Genomic DNA, 22,164 nt, shown 5'->3' with positions numbered 1-22,164 from the left:
ATGAACATATGTTTGTATTAAAAGAACATACTCCTTTCGTGCCTAAATGTCTTTCCCATCTCCTTTTAAGGTGTCTCAAAATGAACTTCCCATGCATTTATTTTCTTTCCTTTTTAATCCCCCCTTTGTAATTTTAACCTTGTAATTTTATCGGTTTACCAATAAAATACCTTGTAATTTCATTGGTTGGTTTAAGTTTGGATTGGTTAATGAGTTGACATTTTTATTTATCAAATTCTATTGGCTCAAATTCTTACAACTATTTTGTTTTATTGTGAAAATTGAATTAAAAAAAAGTAACAATTCCCCATAAGTACGATAATAATTGCTAATATTATAATATATTTTTTTTCCTTAATAACCGCGTAACATGGCAAACAGCAAAAATATTTAGGTACTGAGGGAGTATTCAATTTATGTTTCATTTAGTTTTTTATGATTGCAATGACTTATTGATTTATGTATTAAGACGTTAATGTTCGTTGGTTTTGAAGATTTTTTATTATGCAATTACACATTTTATTTTTATTACATTTGTTTTGTTGAAATTATTCATGTAATAATACATATATCTAAGGAATATGCGTTTTATATGTATAAAAGAACAATTGAACGTAGTCAACGAACATATGCTCGTATTAAAAGAACATAATCAATTTTGCGTTGTATTTTTTCTTTTTGTATTGTTTTCTAGTTCGTTTGATTTTCATACATTATGAATAATGTGCTTGATAATTTAAAACAAAATAATGTTAATGATGATCCAGAATCGTATGTGGTTGTGGGTCAAGGTACTTGACTTGTTCTTTTTCTCTTTTTATATGTTCTGTTACTCTTGTCATTTGTCATTTAAAGTTGTAACTTTTTGTCTTGTTATTCCAGCTTGTTTTGAAGTTCTTCCACCTTCTTCTGTTGGTCTTGCAGATTCTTCTTTTGTTCTTCAAGGCTGTTATAACAAATGAACATATGTTATGAAAAATCAAATAAAAAAAAGTGCACCATTCTCATTATGCACACTTAAAAAATTTCTTATTTCTCCTACTATTTTTCTTTCATTTTGATTTTTCTATTTTCTCAGGTTCTATGTATATAACATTTTTCCTCAAGAACCTTAATCATTGGTCATTTTAGAATTTCATAATACATTTTAGGGAGGGAAAAATGAGAGGTTTGATTTCCTCTCAACAAAAGATAGATTTTTAGATAGAGAAAGAGTGAGATACAAAGTGAAAGAGTAAGAAATACATTTTCTCCTTCTTCTCTCTCTAATTTTTCTTCTGTATTGCTTCTCGTTCGTTGAAAATAAGTTAATTGAGGAAAATACATGTTTAATTTGGCTAGTTTTGAAGCAAGAGCATGATTTTTTTGAGGATTTAGATCAGTTTTTTAAGATTTTTTAGAAGATGTTGATTCTGCTAATGTTAATCAAGTGTTTAAGGTACGCTTCCTTGTTCTTTCCTCTAATGTTCTTTTCGACTTGTAATGTTCTTTTTCATAACTTTACTTTTACTGTGTCTACTGTCAATGGGGCGGGGCGGATGCGGATGTAGGTCCCTCCATCCCCATCCCCATCCCCATCCCCACCTAAAATTTCCATCCCCATCACCCATGGAGGGTACAAAATATAACCCCATCCCCGCCCCAACGGGTATAAACTAAAATCCATCCCCTCCCCACCACCCAACTGGGTATCCATCCCCTTCTTATCCCCGCCACATACCCGCGCCAATACCCGCCTAAATTTTCTTATTTAGCAAATATTTGTCATATATGCGGAGTAATGAAGTTAACTTTAGAAAAACAAATACCTTATGACTAAAGTAACATATATAGTAAAAGAAAAGCTCGTCATAATAAAAATATCCAAACAAAAAACTTAAAAATCTCACATAAATTCATATTATCTCCTAGACATGCAAATAAATCCACACTTACCCCATCACCCATGACGGGTATAAAGTGGGGAGAGTAGGGATGGGGCGAGACGGGGCGGGTGGGTTCAACACAAAATCCATACCCGCTCCATCACCCATGTGGGGTACGATTTTTATACCCTTCCCCTCCCCATCACCCGCCAAACCTACCTCCATCCCCGCCTACTTGGGGCGGATGCGGGGCGGGTCTCCCACGAAAGCCGCCCCACTGACATCCCTATATGTCGTCAACATAGTCTGTTCTTTTAAATCTACATAGTTTGTTATTTTATATCAACATAGATTGTTCTTTTATTTTTGTAGAGAGTTTAATTGTTTGATACAATTAATGATTATTTTTAAAAAACTAAAACACATTTTGAATTTTAACAAATAAATAAATTATAATAATAGTATAAAAACAACTTTTAAAAGAACATAGATATTATTTTAACTCGTAACACAATTATTGTTCTTCTTTTTATTAAAAGAACAAAAAAATATTTTAAAAAGAACACGTTTCCATTTTTAAGTCCAACACCATTAAAACACAGAATTACTAAAAGAACAAATTATACTTGTAAACGAACATAGCAATATTGTAGATATGGTTTTAAGTTCAACAAGTTCATCGCAATCTCGTCTTATTTTCTTAATGAGAACACATAAGGCATAAGGCATAGGAAAAGAACAATAATAATTAAAATTACCATAGATCCGGTTTAAAGTTCTTCAAAATTTTGTCGTTTTATTTTAATTAGAACATAAAATGGTTTGAAAAGAACAATTAACACTTAAAAATGAACATGGATCTGGTTCGTGGCATAAGAACATAAATACTTAAAAAATATATATATAGATCTAGTTTTAAGTGCATCTTTCGTCTTTTTAATTAGAATATAAAGTAGTTTGGATAGAACAAATAACACTTAATCAAAAAACATAGATCTGATGCATGGGATAAGAACAAAAATTATTTTAAATAAAAGTATAGAACTTGTTTTGAGTGCATCCAAATATCGTCGTTTTCGTCATTTTAATTAGAACACCAAGGGAGTAAGGGTGTGTTCTCTTCAACTTATAAGACCTGAACTTATCTGGACTTATCTGAACTTATAGGACCTTATTTAAATTATAGGACCTTATTGGAGCTTATAGGAACTTATTGAAACCTATAAGACCTTATAGGACCTTATAATATCTCATTAAACCTTATTAGACTTTATTTAAAGTTTATTAGATTATTACTAAACTTTTAACCATTAGAATATTGAAAATAATATCCAGAATTTATTCTATGATGATTGAAGCAATCAATTGATAAGATATATAAGTATCATTATTATTAAGAAACAAAATATGTTATCTCTAAATATTTACAGACGGTGTTGCAAAACGTTGTGATTACCACTACGTACATGTTATTTGTTGTATGTCTCACCAACAAAATTGCCAATTGATTTGTGATGTACACGTAATATTTAAAAATAATTTTTCCCTTAAAATTATATTGATAATAATTAATAATAATATATTAATTAATACTTACAAATGATCGATAATTATTAGCTTCAATTAGTGATCACAAAGAATTTTAATACAATAACATAATATGATGTATGTAATATAACAACGCAAATAATCATAATATTACATATTTTATTTAAGAACTTATAGAAACTTGTACGACCTTATTGGAACTTATACGACCTTAATGGAACTTATAAGACCTTATTGGAACTTATAATACCTTACTGGACCTTGTTGGAACTTATAGGAGCTTATTCAAACTTTTTGAAACTAATCTGAACTTATAGGACCTGAAAATAAGGTCCTATAAGTTGAAGAGAATAAGGCCGAAATGGTTTGAAAAGAACAAATACAACTAATAAAAGAACATAAATTCGTTGTTCTTTTCGTCCCTTTCATTATGTTCTTTTGTTTGACAAGGAAAATAATATTTTTTTTTTCATGTGTTTTGTTATTTTTTTCCTTTTGTTTATTGTTTTTTTTTTAAAAAGTTTGAGTTTTTGTTACGGAGTATTTTCTTTTTCTTTTGTTCTTTGTGTTTTACAAAAAAGTTATTGTTTTTTTTTAATAATTATTTTGGGTTTTTTTTTTAATTTTTTATAATATTATCAATACTTGATTTTTTAGTTGTTTTTCTGTTTCATTTTTCACATTATTTTCTTTTTGAAAAACAGTTGTTCTTTTTACAGTTTATCATGAGAGAGAATATGTTCTTTTCGTTTTTGTACGTTTTCTTTGGTTTTTTTAATATCAATGTTCTTTTCAGGTTAATGTTCTTTTCGTTTACTCTATTATGTTCCTTTTGTTTAATTTATTACGTTCTTTTTCGTTTTTTGCGTTATTTTTGTTTTAATATTTTTGTGTTTTGGTTCAGGTGCACAGTGATCTATGTACATGCCCCTGCACCATCCGCGCGCTGCTGGTACAAAAGGGAGTGTACATTGTAATGTCTGATAAATTCCCATCTTTAAATAACGTAACAACACTATCTGGCTCTCAAGATTTGTTTGATATATATTCCCTCTGTATTTATTTAAGAGATACACTTGGCCGGACACGGGTATTAAGAAAAAGAATTGAATGAAATAAAGTAATAAAACAAGTGCAGTTTAGTAGATATTTTAATAAGAAAAACAAGTGGGGACCATGTCATTTTAGGGAGTGGTGTATAGATATATTATTTAACTAGATTAGATCCCGTGCACGCACGGATTATGATAATTTTTTTTACAAAATATTTAACTAAATATCCCCAAACTACTGCATAATTATAAAAAAAATTAAACATACTCATTTATATTTATTCATCTAATATGCATATTATATATGTGTAATATGCTACTTTGACCGGCATATCGAGTGAATATAATTTCCATTATTAATGTGCCGATTTCACTAAATATTATAAAAAAATATTTAGCAAAATTATTATTACGTGGTATCTATTATTGCATAAATTATAAACTAATATTTTTTCCATACATAGATAGTTTATAAAAAGGGTAGAGAATAAAAAAAAATAAGATATATATTTTAGAAAATGTTTTAGGCGGGAAAATTTTACACCAGTAAGTGACATGTGTCATTTCTGGTGTCTGTTTTAGTATATAGTAATAGATTAGATGGTGGGGTTGATAAGTTACTAAAAATGACAAGTGTATCTCTTAAATAAATATGGCCGTAAAAGGCAAGTGTATCCCTTAAATAAATACAGAGGGAGTAGGGGATTAGTGGCAACAAGATTAAATTTATAAGAATTGTTTTATGTCATGGTTAATGTTATTTTGAATCACAATAAATATGCTGTTAAAATTTTCACTATCAATTGTCCCCCATTACTATCCATTATCGATTAAGGGGGTAGTAATAAAAAAAAAAACCCAGTTAAAACTTACTCCGTACTGCGTAGTAAAAGAGCATGTCGAATTATCATAGACATTAGTACAATTAACGGGAAATTATTACGGAGTAATGGACATTCAGCCCAACCTACAAAATCTTCCCTTCCCAAGACACCTCAATCTCATTGGCTGAAACCTCTTTCACACGGATCGCCAGCGTGTCTAATTGACAACCGTCAGATACAAACCTCTCCCGTTTCACCAGCCCTAGATTGCAACTTTCCCATTTCCCCTGAAAATCCAAACTCCAAATCCTCATTTCCCCCACCCTATAAATACCACCTCACTCCCCCCTTTTCCATTCACACCGCTCATTTTCTCTCTCTTTCGAACATACTTACAAATCCTTCAACAACAATGGAGACCACCAAGAAAACCACCAAAGGCGCCGGCGGCCGTGGCGGTCGTGGAAGCGGAGAGAGAAAGAAGTCTGTCACAAAATCCCTCAAAGCTGGCCTCCAGTTCCCCGTCGGAAGAATCTCCCGTTTCCTCAAAAAAGGTCGTTACGCTCAACGTCTCAGCTCCGCTTCACCAGTTTACCTCGCCGCCGTCCTAGAGTATCTCGCCGCGGAGGTATAAGCAACTTCCCTGTTTTTTTTTTTGAAAATCATTGTTTGAAAATGGTGCTAAATCTGAAATGGCGATTGTTTTTGTTGGTTTAGGTGTTGGAGCTAGCAGGGAATGCAGCACGAGACAACAAGAAGAGCAGGATCATCCCAAGGCACTTGCTGCTAGCGATTAGGAATGATGATGAGCTCGGAAAGCTTCTTCATGGTGTTACAATTGCGAATGGTGGTGTTCTTCCTAACATCCATTCCGTGTTGCTGCCTAAGAAGAAGGAATCTCAAACTCCCCCTTCTCCTTCTGGAAAGGACAAATCCAAGGCTGACAAGTCACCTAAGAAAACTCCTAAGAAGGCCTGATTGTTGTTAATCATGATTGAATTAATGAGATGTAAATTTTGGGATAATGACATGGTGCTAATTTTAGGGTTAGTTTATGGGTCTCGTTTTGGGTAATATTAATTGGAAGAAGGAATGTAGTTACTTTTTGGGTAATCAATTACGGGTTTAGTTTCTGCTCTTTTTGTTGCAAAAATGTCATGAAATTATATATTGAAATCGAAATGGTCGTTCATCTTTTGCACATTCTCTCTTTTAATTATTTATTAGAAATTCCGCGATTACCGTGCTTAGTTCAATCTAAATGAGCAATTTATTTTTGATTAAAACGTGTTACTACATTTGTTGAATATGACATTGAAGATAATGTATTCAAATTCAATCAATGTTTGTGTGTGTTTTTTCTGTGATCATAATACGAAATTGTCATTTGATACACGGCCCGTAAAATGAACCCTTCATAGTTCATACAACTTGGATCATGAATTGGGTATTTGGGCCCATTAGTCTAGCCCAAAACACCCACTGCGTCATTGCGTGAACTAAAAAAGTTTCGTAGTCGGGCAAACTTGCGCTTAGTTTTTTCTTCACCAAGTAACAAAACACTCTCTCTCTCTGAAAAATCGAGAAGTTTCTGGGTTTTAAGAGGGTTTTACAGTTTCAGAAGCTGAGAGAATTTCTAACGAACTGCAGGAATTTGTACAATTGAAGCTTGTAAGGTGGAGAAATGAGATACTTGTTGGTAATTTTCCCATTTTTTTTTGGAATTTCTGTTATCTTTTCAACTTTTGTTAATTTAAATTTCTCTGGGTAATATCTAATAAGTGTATATGATAGCGATCAATTTGAACTGTTTATACAGAGGAGATTGCCAAACCTTGGCAGGAATTCGTCGCTGCTACGTGCCGCGGCGGTTGCGGCTTTGGGGTCTGGGGTTTTATATGCAAATGCCGCTTCTGATTCTAACTCCAGTTGAGTTTACTTTAAAATTTAATTCATAGAGAGTATATTTCGTTTGTTATTTGAATTGAAAACTTAGAACGACATGATTATAATGATGTTGAGCTCTCCCTTTAAGTTCGAATGTCGCAGTCTTTGTCAGTGTAATTGATATGAAGAATTGAGGAATGCATTTGATGTCATTTGTTAGGACTTAGGAAGGACGAATTGGTTCTAGATTTCTATTGTGCCTTTTGCGATCATAACTTTGTCAAATTTATCGAAACAAACTAGTATTCCAGTCAGGTTGTTTTCTTTTAGATGTCTGTAAGTCTCACTGAACTTAGTTTTGGATTGGGTTTGATGTTTTAGCCAATTCCAGTTACTGAATTTCTGGTAGGACATGATGTGTTGTAGCCGAATGCAATACGTAGCTAATTGCTTGGTTTTAAAAGGCCTACGAGAATTCTGAATGTTTTTTTCCGGTTCTCGGAAAAATGTGGGTTGTCAATCAAGGTAATGTGAGTTATGCTATGTTTGGAACGGCGTATTATGAAGTCAATCATATTAGTTTACTTTCATCCACGCCTAATGAATTTTATGTCACCAACGTTGGATAGAATGGATAGTTGCATTGAGTCAATGTAGGTATGTAACCCATTTCATGATCTGTGTGTGGCAATGTCTAGTAATTGCTAGCACCTTTGTTTTTTTTGGTAATTAGTAATTTTGAGTACAATTTTTGAGATGCATTGCTGTTCTCTCCTCTGCTTCTTTCATGCTATTTGTCTTGGGATAAATTTAAGTTGAGAACAGAATTGGTGGATTTCTGTTTTCTTTTCACTTATGCTATAGCTTATTAAGCCCTTTTGACTGACCAATCGGTGGGATATATTTTTCATCTTAGTAATAAAACCATCTAAGAAATACGACCCTCTAATCTCTATTTTTTCTTCGTGGCTGGTAACTGTCTTTGACAAATAGGGTTTCAAATTTCTTTATTTCTTCCGACAAGAGGTGACTTATTATCGGTGCCATGGCGTGCTCCATTGGTTTCGTTTGGCCCCTTGATGCATGGTAAAGCTACAGGTTTAAACTGTTTATCATACTCTATAGTGTATAACGTTTTTCAATAATTATTCCCTTTTCTCATCTTTGCACTATTGCAATTCTCCAGCTGTAGGAAATGATCCCTTTCCGCTGCATTTCTCTAGAGTTGCTCCTGATCCTCCAGCAGATGCAAAAAATCAAGTCCCTACTGATGGATCCACTCATTGTTCAAACTGTTTCACTAGAGACACCATTGCCAATGCAGCTGCCAAGGTTAGCCCAGCTGTTGTGAATCTGTCTGTACCGAAGGGTAAACTTATGGTTCCTCTATATTCTATTTAGTGCTCATATACATGTATTGTGATTTTAAAGTTATTTTGATTGTTGCAGGAATCTATGGATTGACTTTGGGGAGGAGTATTGGTTCAGGAACCATTATTGATTCTAATGGTACTATTTTAACTTGTGCACATGTGGTCGTAGACTTTCAAGGGGTGAAAGCTTCATCAAAAGGGAATGTGAGTTATCTGATTATGTCATACTTTTGTCCTTTCAAATTCTCTACAGTGGGGGATATGTTTTTTTTTCCTGTCTTGGATATATTACAGTAGGCGTTTCAGTATTATTATACGTGAATTTTGTACTTTTAATTATCTGGCAAGCTTTTGACCCTTTTGGCGCTGGACCCTGGTCTATTCTCAGCTCAAAACACGATATTCTTATAGATACAACTGCAAGATTAGAAAAGATATTTCTAATTTGAGAGATCGGATGTTGAAGATGCGTGATTAGTATGATTAAAATCCTTCCTAATTTGAATCTTAAGTGAGTGAAGTCTTTGAATTTGATTTAGAACTCTTGGTGTCCAATATACTCTTAAATTTGATTTAGAACCCTTGGCTTCCGATATTGTTTAAAGCGATCGATATCTGTATCATGTATGCACTCTAACCCATGTGATAGACAATGAGGAGGCTTTTCCGATATTCTTGATCCAAAATGGACAACCATCTACCACGTTAAACTAAATGAAAAGCAGAGTGCTCAACAAGCCATTTGATGTCCTCCATATTAATTGAAAGCCCAAACTTTCTAGTTCCTTTGGAGATTGTTTTAAATAAAGAAAAGAGTAAGTAAATTAAAGGTCTTGGCTCTTGCTAATTTCTTACTTTCTCTAAGCCTTGTTCCAGTCCATCACCTAATAGCCCATGCACCAGGAATAATGATCTAAGGTATGAAACTTTAAATAATCGACTGAAACCACAACAAGATCAAAGGTCAAAATTTTGGATTCGAGGAATGGGAGGTTTGCTTAATTCAAATGCTCATGTTATTAACTCATTAAACTTGTGTAATTAAATTTCCATGGCATTTCTTCATAGTGGAAAACTGGAGGAGTTCCCATTCAACAATTGCTGTTCAGAAACAAAGTTGGAATATTGTTAGAAACTTAGAAATAACATCTAGGCAGTCACTATCAAGCTTTTGTTTGCTCCCTACTCTAGCAAGGGGTTTTTGACGTGACGATTTTCTCTTGTCTTAAGCAAGACCGATGTGTCAAGAGTTCTATTGTGTAAAGCAAGCTTTGGATAAAGGTTCGGCTATGATATTCCTCAATACAATAGCAGAATCTGCTCATCCTTTTACCGAGTAGACCTCATTGTCTAATGACACGAACGTCATATAAATAAGATATTGGGAGAATTAAAGCTACTGTTTATCACTTGGACAAAATCCTTAAAAGATGATAAGTCTAGCGAAGAACTGAAGAAGGTAGGTTGCAAAAATTTTGAGATTGGGTGGGTGGTTGTGTGTTGGATCTAGACATGTTGTAAACCAGTTCCTGTGGTCTTGGAATGTGACTCTGGTGCTCTAATCTTCTGAATCGCCGATTATCTCCAACGACATTAGCATATGTAAAATTGATGAGAAAATGAACTGCAAACTGCTGCTTGATACTGGACATACATAATGCTTAGAGATCAATCATCTTATTTGAGTCGAAACTGGAGCTTAGATAAAATGAATTGGTTAGGATCCTCAAAGATTCTGTTGTGAAAGTTCTTTCTCATATGGGAGTAAACCAGTGGACATCAACTTGCTGAAAACGAAAAATGTAAGGGAACTTGAATGCAATGGATGTGAACATATTTTGAGATAGAGTGGATTTAACTTTGTGTATCCAGTTAGTGGTGTACAAGGAGAGCTCCCGCATGACAAGTTGAGTGGTTTCTTCTCAACGAAAAGTACCTTTTGATTTTATATTTCTTGTGAAATTTGAAAACTTGGAGAAAAGACCTCGAAAACTTGGAGGAAGGTGATTGAGCATGATATGAGCCAACTTGGGATTGAGGAAAATATGGCGTCGGATAGGAGATAGTGGAGGGAGAGAATATATGTTGATGACTCTATTTGATTTATACATCTTCCATTTTTACTCTCTTAGTTACTTCTAGCGTTTTGCAAACCTTTTCGTGGGCGTCTTTACCTTTTTTTTTTCTCCGTCTTTTCTTGGCTCACTTTTATATTTTTCAAATGTACTTATTTTATTTATTCTTTAACAATTTTCTCGTTTAAACATTACTTATTTTTATTATATATTTACACATATTTTCTTCTTATTTACTTTCATTATTTTCACTTTCTCCCTTTTCCTTTGTTTCTTTTAACTTCTCGCTCCTTTCTTGTTTGATTGGTCACAATGACGATCTCCTATGTCGATTCATGTTAGTTGACCCCAAATCATTTTGGGACTAAGGCTTTGTTGTTGTTGTTGTTTGTGAAATTTGACTCATCATTGTGGTGAAAGACTGAAAGCTTGCATTTCCACTGATATTGAATGGTTCACATTCAATTCATCACTTGTAACCTTTTGCTGCTTTAGGTAGCATTTAAGTCAATTGGTTTTCTTTGGTGTTACTTTGACTGTGCTAGGAGAATCCGAGAAAGATTAGTTTGTGAATGGTCAGAGTCAACTATTATCTAACCTTCTGCTCTAATTTGAGTGTCCAAGTTCCATGTTGTATTGAAGACTCGAAGTATTCAAGGTTTAGACTAGAACTTTGGAGTTTGAAAATTATAATGATTTATTGGTGTGAAGGAAATTAGAATTACGACTTCGTGAAAGAAACAGTTTTGTTGGAGGCATAAACTGATGAAATTGACAATCAGTTTGTCACTGCACTTGTGCTGCAAAAATTGTGCATAAGTATATCAATTTTATCGTGATATTTATCGTGATTGGTAGATGTAGGCCTTTGGATGTGTCTTCTCTTAAGTTTTTTTTCCCCTTTATACATGTATGTTTGAATGGTTCTTTGTAAGACTCTTTATTGGGTATTTCACGTATTTGTGAGACTTAATTCAACTTTTCTGATGGTGTAAGACTGTAAGACCTTTTTTTAGAGCAAATGACAAATAGTGAATAACTCTTGTAGATTGAGGTGACCATGCAAGATGGTAGAACATTTGAGGGCACAGTGTTGAATGCGGATTTACATTCTGATATAGCAATTGTAAAGGTCAAAACGAAATCACCACTACCAGCTGCAAAACTTGGCTTGTCAAACAAACTTCGTCCCGGGGACTGGGTTATAGCAATGGGCTGCCCTCTTTCCCTCCAAAATACTGTGACAGCTGGCATTGTAAGGTAAAGAGAAAAAAATGTTTTTATTTAACAAATACAACGTGAAAAATTATTTTGTCAACCAGTACAGTTGCTACTTGGAATTTCAAGGAATGCATCTTGTTTGGAGATTTGATCACTTTGTAATCATATGTTATGGGCATTATATAGCTTAAGCTTGCATACTGCCAATGCCTTTCTTATATTGGGTCTTAATTATTTGCTGTTTACATGGGGAAATGCAGCTGTATTGACAGAAAAAGCAGTGATCTAGGTCTTGGTGGAATGAGAAGGGAATACTTACAGACTGATTGTTCCATTAATGTTGTAAGACTTACTCTTTCCTGCTTGTGTTTAATGTTTTAGTGTTTTTCCAATAAACAGCCTCTGACTCCCCTAGAAAAGGAATAAACTAATAAAGAGAAAGGGTACGGTTGCTGCATGCTTGTGTCAGTGCATATTTGTTTGCTAGTGGATTCTATAGCAACCTAGTCTCTTTGGTTTCATGCATATATTTGCGTTATTCTTTCTTGTATCTGCGTCCAACGATCTCAGCAATCAATTGGTCTAACAACCTCTTGAAAACCGTGGGGAAAAAATAAATACTCGGTGCAATACGACATCGTTTTTAATTGATCTTTCACACTTTGAGGGAATTTAATAAAGAGCCTCTTTCTTGTTCTTGGTTATTGCTATATGCATCTCACCAGACACACTTTTGCAGGGTCTTGATTGGGTGGTGGTTGTCATATTTTTGTTTCATCCCTTTGGCTAATGTGAAAATTCTGTTTGATAGGGAAACTCAGGAGGTCCTCTTGTTAATATGGATGGTGAGGTGGTTGGGGTTAATAACATGAAAGTGCTAGCAGCTGATGGATTGAGCTTTGCTGTGCCAGTCGACTCTGTCTCTAAAATCATAGACCAATTCAGGAAAAGAGGGTATTGCATAAATTTCTTGAACTTATCTTTCAAGCACCCCCTCCCCCCATATTGAATTTCTCGTTGGCTTTTTTCTTCTTCTTGTGTTTTGTTATGCTTATCTTGCATTATTGTTGCATATTAACATCTTGTGAGTTATGGTGGTGTACCATGGAATTTACTGATTGTGCAGGAGAGTTGTTCGACCTTGGCTTGGACTCAAGATGATTGATCTCAATGACATGATCATATCACAGCTTAAAGAAAGAGATCCAACTTTTCCTAATGTAGATAGAGGGGTGCTTGTCCCAATGGTAGGTTCAGGTTTCTTTATCTGAATATATATTCTCACCATCGGTTTACTTTTGGAAAATAAATCATGCTTTGTAGGGTCTGGACAAATTCATCTCATGCTGATGCATGCTCTTGAAAGATGTATTAATTGAGGTTGGATAAAAGTTACACAATGAAAAATTTGTGAATTTGATTAGCTTTTTATTTGATAGATAACCTTGCAGGTAACAATCAGCGAAATGGTAGACCATGTTTAATGAGGTTGTCATTGCCTCAAAGATTAAGAACCAACGAGTAGAATTGCATTAAGCTTGATGTGACTCCTTTTTTGTTAGTCCAACTCTTCATTTTACCTCAAGTACCCATGAGTAAAAACTCAGCCGAGTTAATTCAACTTGATGATCTGATACTTAGCGAGTTATTACGCCTTATTCAAATAAGGGGATATTTTGCCCGATTTGACCGATATGGTCTAAAATTGGACGCATTTACCGTTCCAACCCGTTATGGTTTTGACCTAGATATTATTAGGATATATCGGTTCTAAATTACACATTATTCAAATTTATAATATTGTTATTAACTTATTATAAATTACACATTATTTATTTGACTTTAGTCATTATTTAACTATTCTATATATTAGATAGACTCGGACATGATCTGGATAGACCGAACTGATTCGGACATGATCTGGACATACCGGTTATGTGTTGGACATGATCTGGACATACCGGTTCTGATATGGACAAAATGGTTATGATCTGGACATATCGGTTTAGAGCTGGACATGATTTGTACCGATCGGTTATGATCTGGACATATATGATCTCGGTTCTCTAGACATGTTCAGATCGGTTATGATCTTGACATGATTTGTACAAATAGTGATTTGATCATACCAGTTTTGATCTAGACTTAAGACATGATATGTATAGGTCGGTTCTGATCTGGACATATCGGTTCTGATCTAAACATGATATGCACAGATCAGTTCTGATCTAAACATGATATGCACAGATCAGTTCTCATCTAGACATGATCTGAAATTCTGGACATAATTAGTACACATCTGGACATGATATGGCCATGATCAATACATATCTATTTTGATCTCGACATGATCAGTAAAGATCTGTTCTGATCTGGATGTGATTTGATCATACCAGTTCTAATCTACACATAATGGTAATAATTATAATAATTTTGAGTAATCTTAGTGAGATCGTTGCCCCTAAACTCATGAAGAAATTGGCAGATATATATTACACAAATGTTACTGCATCTGCAGAATCCATCTTTTCTTTATCTCCTCGACAATCGTCATTATGGAAATCGCAGCAGGGATATCACACCTCTGCTTGGCTTCGGGCGGTCCTCATATCGGGTTTGTGACAGACGGATTGTTAAGACTTACCGATGTGTGTTGTGTTACCGGTTAGGTGTTCCTTTGTTCTCTACTTCGACACCAATGCCTTGAATCTTAGAGAATTTCTGAAACTGCTTCAGCAACGCAATAACATCCTTATCCCGTTCCTCCAAATAAGAAAAAGAGAAAGGAAAAAGGAAGAAAACCATAACCAATTGCCTAACAACTTGCTTCGTACTTGACCCGCTTTCGATTAGCCACATCAGTCACAACCCGTCCCGGAACAAAGTCACACAACCCAGATTGTGTCAAAGGAGAAAATCCTGTCAAGTCAACACATACATCACAGCCCCGATCCCAAGAATAGAGTAACACGTCTTCAAGTCGGAGAGCGTGTCGTTCCCTCCAGACAGTCCAACATCAACCTCTTTCCTTGCCGAAATCCCAGACTGATAACAAACATCAACAAGAGTATCCCGAAGAACATTATGCAGATGTTTAATACCCACAATACCAGCACACGACACCGCATGATCACCGAAGATATCCCCGCAAAAACCCTAGAGCAAGCAGAATGTGGTGTCGAAGTAGAGAACAAAGGAACACCTAACCGGTAACACAACACACATCGGTAAGTCTTAACAGTCCGTCTGTCCCAAACCCGATATGAGGACCGCCCGAAGCCAAGCAGATGTGTGATATCCCTGCTGCGATTTCCATAATGACAATTGTCGAGGAGATAAAGAAAAGGTGGATTATGCAGATGCAGTAACATTTGTGTAATATGTATATGCCAATTTCTTCATGAGTTTAGGGGCAACGACCTCACTAGGATTACTCAAAATGTCAGACTCAACAGTTCTATTAAACAGACTCAACACATCTTCAAAGGCTCGACCAAGAGCAACAATGCCAGCATGCCGTAGAAGCGTTGTCTGGAAACCAGCATATTGTAATCGAGAAGCAAGAAAAGCATAATGACGAACATCACATGCGGAATAAACACCCAACCCTCCAAACGCAAAAGGTAAGGTGGCAAGTCGCCACTGCCAATCGCCAAACCCAGTCCCCGAAGCAGTAACGATATGCTCCAAGGAAGATTGAAGAACCCCATCGAATGTGCGCTGAGCCGCCTAAAAAATACAAGGAGGACAAGTACTCAAAGAAAAATAGAGATTAGAAACTCTGGCACATGCCCTAAGTAACAACAACTCACATTGAGGATCATCAAGCTTAACAACCTTGTCCATAAGCACAATGGTCTTAGTCACCCTCTTCATCACAAGCACACCACTAAAACGGAATTGGAACTGGTGGGACCACCATGTAACTTAAAAGTTAAAACCATGCAAGGGTCGAGCAATATTAGGGGTGTCTTACTTCGAGGGTCTTTTATAGGCTAGAAAACTTCAGTTTTATCCACGTTGAGATGTAACCCGAAACGAGGCTTCCTCCTTAATCAACTGAAGAACCTTCCCCACCACAAAGGTGTCACCAATAATAGTGCCGTCATCCAAATACCACGATTGAAGACATACATCAAAATCTTCTCTGATTTAACACACCAGTGGTTGTAAAACCAAAGTAAAAAGCAGAGGACTAGAGGAGCAAGGGGATCACCCTGCTGCACCCCTTGAGACGACCATAAGGTGTGCTCCCCATAATACAATTTGGCTGGATTAGAGTAGCAGAATTTAACCCAACGTGAAATGGCCGAACAACGAAGACGAAATTCATGTAACATGACCGCTCGATCTACTAAATTTAAGGCATTTTAAAAATCCACTAAGAATATTGAAAGACCAACATCAGTACCATCTTCAATTAACCGATTCACAACATGAAGAATTGCCTCACCACCTGCAGAAACTCCAACACCAAATTGAAGACCATCAAATTAACTTCCCAAAGACTTGGCAACCATAACAACATCGACCTTCGAAACCAGACGCTGCCAAACGGTACCCACAGCTAATGGTGTTAATGAGCCGAGTCGAGACTGAGCTTAGGTATGCTCAGCTTGAGCTCGAAACCTCTAAGCTAAGTCTCAACTCGAGCTCGAAACCTCTGAGCTAAGTCTCAGCTCGAGCTCGACGAGCCTGTAAAATTAGGCTCGAGCTCGAAATTTTTTAATCGAGCTCGAGCTCAGCTCGAAGCTCGAGGCTTGAGGCTCGAGGCTCGATAAACAAACAATGATAACAAATCAACTAAGGACGCCTAAAAATTGACAAAAAAAATCCACAATAATCAGCTATTTCCCCCAAAAATAGTCACAAAACTTTATTCAAATACCAAAAATTGCAGATATAAGAGAGAGGATTGTACAAAACATATACTCCCTCCGTCCCAAATTTGTCGTTACACTTACCTTCGCACAAAGTAGATGTGATAGGAGTTAGTGGAGTATTTTTTTAATTGAATGAGAGAGGGTGTGGGGACCAAAATAAAATTAATGGGAAGAGCGAGACAATATAATAATTGTGGGGTTATTCCTAATTTAGAAGTGTAACAACTAATTTGAGACGGACGAAAAAGGAAAGTGTAACAACTAATCTGGAACGGAGGGAGTATTACAAATCAAAACTTGCTAAGAAAAATAAGAGAGAGAATGAGTTAATCAGCTATATCTACGACCACTAGAACTGCAACTTAAAGAAAGAGGGGAGGTCGTCGTTCGCCGGATCTCGTAGACTTAAGAAAAGCGGGGAGGTCGTCGGTCGACGGATCTCGTAGACTTAAGAATCGCCTTTCGTCGGAGGTGGAGGAGGATAACCGTAGAGAAGCAAGAACTTGGGTAGTTGGGTGTTGTCGGCTAGGGTTTTGTGAGATTGAGATTTGAGGAGTCAGTACATCTTTTTTTTCTAAAAGGTTATACGTTTGGTATTTTGTTTAAATGTTTATTTTGTTTTTAGTCCCAAAGACCCAATTGTCCAAATATGTAACATAGCTTGTAGTTTTGTACGGTAGAGCTTTGTACATGTAATTATTTTTGTTCAAAAATATTTTATAAATATTAATATTTAAAAATAACTCGCGCTTGCTCACGAAAGCTTTCGAGCCAAGCCAAGGGTAGCTCAGGCTTGGCTTGTTAAGATCTTGAGCCGAACACGAGCTCGAGTCGAGCCTGCTCGAGCCGAGCTTTGACGAGCCAAGCATCGTATAGTTCACGAACAAACTTGACTCATTAACACCCCTACCCACAACCACAGCTATAGGACGAATACCACCACCGGCCTTGACAAGAGGTGTGAGAGGAGCACTAGCAATATACTCTCCCAAATCCATAGGGCATTTTCCAGCTAGAAAGTGATTAACCACCCCAGAAATAGAGTCAACCAACTCATCTTGAACAGCCACAACACCACTCAAGCAATCCATAAGGTGTTAATGAGCTCGTAAGCCATCCCTCCCGCATAATGTGCCACGTGGAAAACTCTTAATCCGGTCCAAAACAACATCAGAAGTAGCGATGAGATGATGGTGATCAACAGGTATATCTGGCATGGATGGAGCTGGAGAAGTAGGGTGTTTGATTGTAAATCCGCAAGAGTGACCTCATTATAAAAAGGAAGAAGGAAAAACTCGGACTGTGGCGGTGTAATGACCATCACAAATCTTCCTACGACATTATTGTTATTGTTATTGTTATCGTTATCGTTAATGTTATTTTATTACTCCCTCCGTATTTTTTTAAGAGATACACTTGGCCGGGCACGGGTATTAAGAAGAAGAATTGAATGAAATAAAATAATAAAGCAAGTGGGGTTGGATAGATATTTTAATAATTAAATATGTGGGGACCATGTCATTTTGGTGGGTGGAGGGTGGGGTGGGTTTATGAAAATATTTGTTTAATAGGATGGTGGGTGATAGGGTATATTAGATGTATTATTTAATTAGATGGTGGGGTTGATAAGTTACTAAAAATGGCAAGTGTATCTCTTAAATAAATACGGCCAGAAAAGGCAAGTGTATCCCTTAAAAGAATACAGAGGGAGTATTACTTGAAAAAGCATTATTAAGTTGAATCATATCGGGTTGGAGCGGTAAATGTGGCCGATTTTAAACTGTACTAGTCAAATCGGAATCTCACCGCGTGATAACTCGCTAAGTTTCGGATTGCCAAGTTGAAAAACCGAGTTAGTTTTTATTCCATACTCACGGGTCACCTTATATTGAACAATAGATTCGAGAGTTGAGGAATCACAACTGTCTCAGGATTAGGGGCAGTATGAACAGATGGTTGCTTGGAAAAAATCCATTTTCCTGTGTCATGCATTTTATACATGTGCCAACTTCATGTGCTCAGAATTGTGGTTGAAATTTCTACTATAGGCTAGGAAACTGTGCTATTCCTGATCACCTAAAATATTTAGCAGAGGTGATGAGAATAATTTTATAATTTTCATTGTGATATATCACTCACTGAAAGCTCTTGTTGCTGACTCTAATGCTTCTGGAGTGGTTTCTAGCATTGGGATCATTTTTCAAGGGAATATTTTTGAAGTGGGATCAAAAGTCATCTGGGTTGTGTTGGTCTATTCAGCCATGTTGAAGGTTATGCCTAGCGATTTCCTCAACCCTTCACATTTCCATATTTATTTTGTTGGAGTGCCATGTTGTTGACTGCTGTTTGTTTTCTTGTTGCTTCTTTGAAAACCCCCCTTGGGCCCCTTTCCAACTATTCTCAAAATTTGGAGGGTATTTGTGATTTGCGTCTCCTCAAATCAGCTGCTTCCATATTTGTGTTATCTGAGTTCACGGTGTTAATATCTTGTATTGTATGCCATTGAAGTGAATTCATTACTGTTGTATTAGAATGAAAATCTCCGTATCCTGATCAACTGCTTATGTCAGTGTATAGAGCAGTCTATCATTTCCTGAAAATTTAAGGCTCTTTTTCTTCCCCATCCACAATGGTAACCAGTTTTATTGTTTACTATCTGGAGTTTCGAGTTATAGCTGCTTCTCTAATTGTGGGTGGGAATTTGTGGTTGCATTGCATGCATGCATTAGTTGTCTCTCTAAGTTGCACTAAGGTGTATGTGATTGGCGGTTGTCATGAGATGGAGCAGTGGGAAAAGGGAGTGCTTGGTAAAATTGTTTGGTAATGCTGGTGACTTGACATATTAGTATATTACCAACTCTTGTCTCAGACTGTTCCAAGAACATGAAATAGAAGTACTGAATAAAACTATGAACTATCATATTCATGACTCATGAATTTACCACACCTGATCTAACCCCTGTCTTTCTCAAAACTTTGTTGTTAAGTTGTGAATTTTGCGTTATAGCTGTTTTTCAAAATAAACACTGAAAACTTTTGTTTCTTTTCCTTGATGAATTAAACTGGTTCATTGTGTTTTATCTATAAACCGTGGTCTATACATTTGAAAAAAACAGGTTACTCCAGGCTCTCCTGCAGATCACGCTGGATTTCGGCCAGGAGATGTTGTCACTGAGTTCGATGGAAAACCTGTCGGAAGCATCAAGGAGGTATTGCCATCAGTCCTTGGTTGTTCTACTTGAAGCAATATTATTTATCTTTTTTTTTTTATCATGTTTTTGGAAAAAACACTATGCTAATATGAAGAGCTGCTCCAGTCAGTTGATGTTGATAATTGTTTATTTTTTTTGGTATTCACTGCACTACTACAGATCATTGACTTAATGGACGATAAAGTGGGGAAGCCACTGAAGGTGGTTGTGAAGAGGGCAAACAATGCCGTGGCAACCTTATCCGTGATACCCGAGGAAGCAAATCCAGACATGTAACTCGTGTCGGAGCACACTCATCAGCCTTTTCCCTCCCTCCACCCCAAACCAAAAAATTAGAAGCCAAGAAAGAATGAATTGTTGTAAACTGTGCTTATATTTTCGGTGTTTTCATTCAACAGTGATCTTATTTATGTAGTTGCGTAGGTGCTTGGTTATAATTTCAATTGCAAAGTCCTTTTCAGCTTTCACTATAGTACTCGTTTGTAGTTTCACTTGAATCATTTCTAGGGGAGAACATATCTTTTGTAAAGGTTTCGTAGAAAATCCAGTCCAACTGTATATACTACCATGAAATTCATGTCTACTTGACTTCTGAAACAGTTTTGTAAAGAAAAACTAGCAGAACAAAATCCCTGACTCACGTTAGTAGGGATGTCAATGGGGCGGGGCGGATGCGGATGTAGGTCCCTCCATCCCCATCCCCATCTAAAATTTTCATCCCCATCCCCGCCCCATCACCCATGGCGGGTACAAAATTTATCCCCATCCCCGCCCCATCACCCATGGTGGGTACAAAATTCATCCCCATCTCCGCCCCAACGGGTACAAAATTTATCCCCATCCCCACAAAAAATTTTCATCCCCATCCCCGCCCCATCACCCATGGCGGGTACACTTTCCATATGTACGGGGTAATGAAAATTAACTTTAGATAAAAAATACCTTATGACTAAAGTAACATATGTAATCGGAAAAAAAATACTCGTCATAACAAAATAATCCATACAAAAAACTTAAAAATCTCATCAATTCATATTATCACGTAAACATGGAAATAAATCCAAACTCACCCCCGCACCTATGGCGGGTATGAAGCGGGGCAAGAGGGGATGGGGCGGGCAGGGCGGGGATGGGGCGGGTTCAACACAAAATCCACACCCGCCCCATCACTCATGGCGGGTACGATTTTTATACCCATCCCCGCCCCATCACCCGCCAAATCTACGTCCATCCCCGCCTACTTGGGGCGGATGCGGGGCGGGTCTCCCGTGAAACCCGCCCCATTGACATCCCTACACGTTAGCCTAGAATAACACTAGTTATGTCTTAAAATAGTCTTAGTTTTATGTTTATCGGTAAGGCTGAGAATGAGCAGAGTCAAACCGAGTATTAACGTTATCGCGCTAAGCTTGTTAAGAAATATTGGTGTTCGAGCGTGTTCGAGCTCTTTGTTTTTTTTTTTTTTTTTAAATTTTTCCCCCCCGAACCGAGTTCATTTAGCATAATACTAGACTTGATCAACTATAACTTGGCCCCAAAAAAGTCCGGGCTTGGGCCGCTTCAATACGCATTTTTAGACCAAAGCCCGAGCTTGGCCTAAAAAAGCCCGAAAACTTGCTAGGTCTGAAAAACCCGCACCAAATTTATGGGCTTGTGCATGATTGTTTGTGTTAAAGCTCGGCCCTATCTGAATTTTGATCACCTCAACAAAATACTTGTTTGGGCTCAACTTAGCTTGCTCGTCTGTATTTTGAGCTCGAGCTCTAAATCGAACGAGCTTTAACGAAGTTTAACTAACGAGCTTTGCAACTCATTCTCTTTTTATGAAGATAAAAGAGAAATTAAATAGGTACTTCGTAAGCTCAAAAATTTGGACTGCACAATTATACTGAATTATACTCCCTCCGTCCCAGAATACTCGAAACGGTTTGACCGGCAAAGAGTGCATTGTAATTGACTTATTATTTAATTTAGATAATAGTGTAATATTTTTTTTTAATATAGGTAGTGGGGTGTGTGTGTAAACCTTTTAATGTCAAAAAGACCTCACCTTTAATATGCTCCATAACTTGAAATTGATTCTAATTTAAGGAGTAGTGAATCTCACTTAAACATCATTGAATCTTGAAAAATAGGACTTGTATTTGAATATCGGAAGTTGAGTGTTCATGTGTTCTAGTTTGGAGAAGGGTTTGCACTTTTCCAAACATCTTTGAACTTTGAA

General features: G+C 36.4%; 2 protein-coding genes across 5 annotated transcripts; both read left to right on the top strand.

The window, feature by feature from the left end:
* The first annotated feature begins 5,639 nt into the window (after window positions 1-5,639).
* Window positions 5,640-6,490, top strand: LOC110794698 (histone H2A.1). The gene is made up of 2 exons (XM_021999661.2): window positions 5,640-5,917; window positions 6,007-6,490. Exons 1-2 carry the CDS (start codon window positions 5,702-5,704, stop codon window positions 6,265-6,267), a joined length of 477 nt encoding a protein of 158 aa, XP_021855353.1. The 5' UTR covers window positions 5,640-5,701; the 3' UTR covers window positions 6,268-6,490.
* A 251-nt stretch (window positions 6,491-6,741) lies between these two features.
* Window positions 6,742-20,523, top strand: LOC110794681 (putative protease Do-like 14). 4 transcript variants are annotated; one of them, XR_008932822.1, is made up of 11 exons: window positions 6,742-6,988; window positions 7,109-7,217; window positions 8,170-8,274; window positions 8,363-8,545; window positions 8,626-8,753; window positions 11,673-11,884; window positions 12,106-12,187; window positions 12,657-12,799; window positions 12,972-13,092; window positions 18,914-18,998; window positions 19,845-19,937. XR_008932822.1 is itself a non-coding variant. In XM_021999647.2 (11 exons), the coding sequence occupies exons 1-11, from the start codon at window positions 6,974-6,976 to the stop codon at window positions 20,214-20,216; spliced, it is 1,308 nt and encodes a 435-aa protein (XP_021855339.2). In that variant the 5' UTR covers window positions 6,767-6,973; the 3' UTR covers window positions 20,217-20,523. The 4 variants fall into 4 exon arrangements, 3 of the variants coding, with proteins under 3 accessions (XP_021855339.2, XP_056699554.1, XP_021855340.2); XM_021999647.2 differs by lacking the exon at window positions 18,914-18,998 and adding an exon at window positions 20,100-20,523 and having other exon boundaries at window positions 6,767-6,988; XM_056843576.1 differs by lacking the exon at window positions 18,914-18,998 and adding an exon at window positions 20,100-20,523 and having other exon boundaries at window positions 6,773-6,988; window positions 7,084-7,217.
* Window positions 20,524-22,164: the final 1,641 nt, after the last annotated feature.

Source organism: Spinacia oleracea, chromosome 4 (assembly GCF_020520425.1).
Source record: "Spinacia oleracea cultivar Varoflay chromosome 4, BTI_SOV_V1, whole genome shotgun sequence".
NCBI lineage: Eukaryota > Viridiplantae > Streptophyta > Magnoliopsida > Caryophyllales > Amaranthaceae > Spinacia > Spinacia oleracea.
Note: the sequence above shows the minus strand (reverse complement) of the source record. Positions and strands in the feature narration are given on the sequence as shown.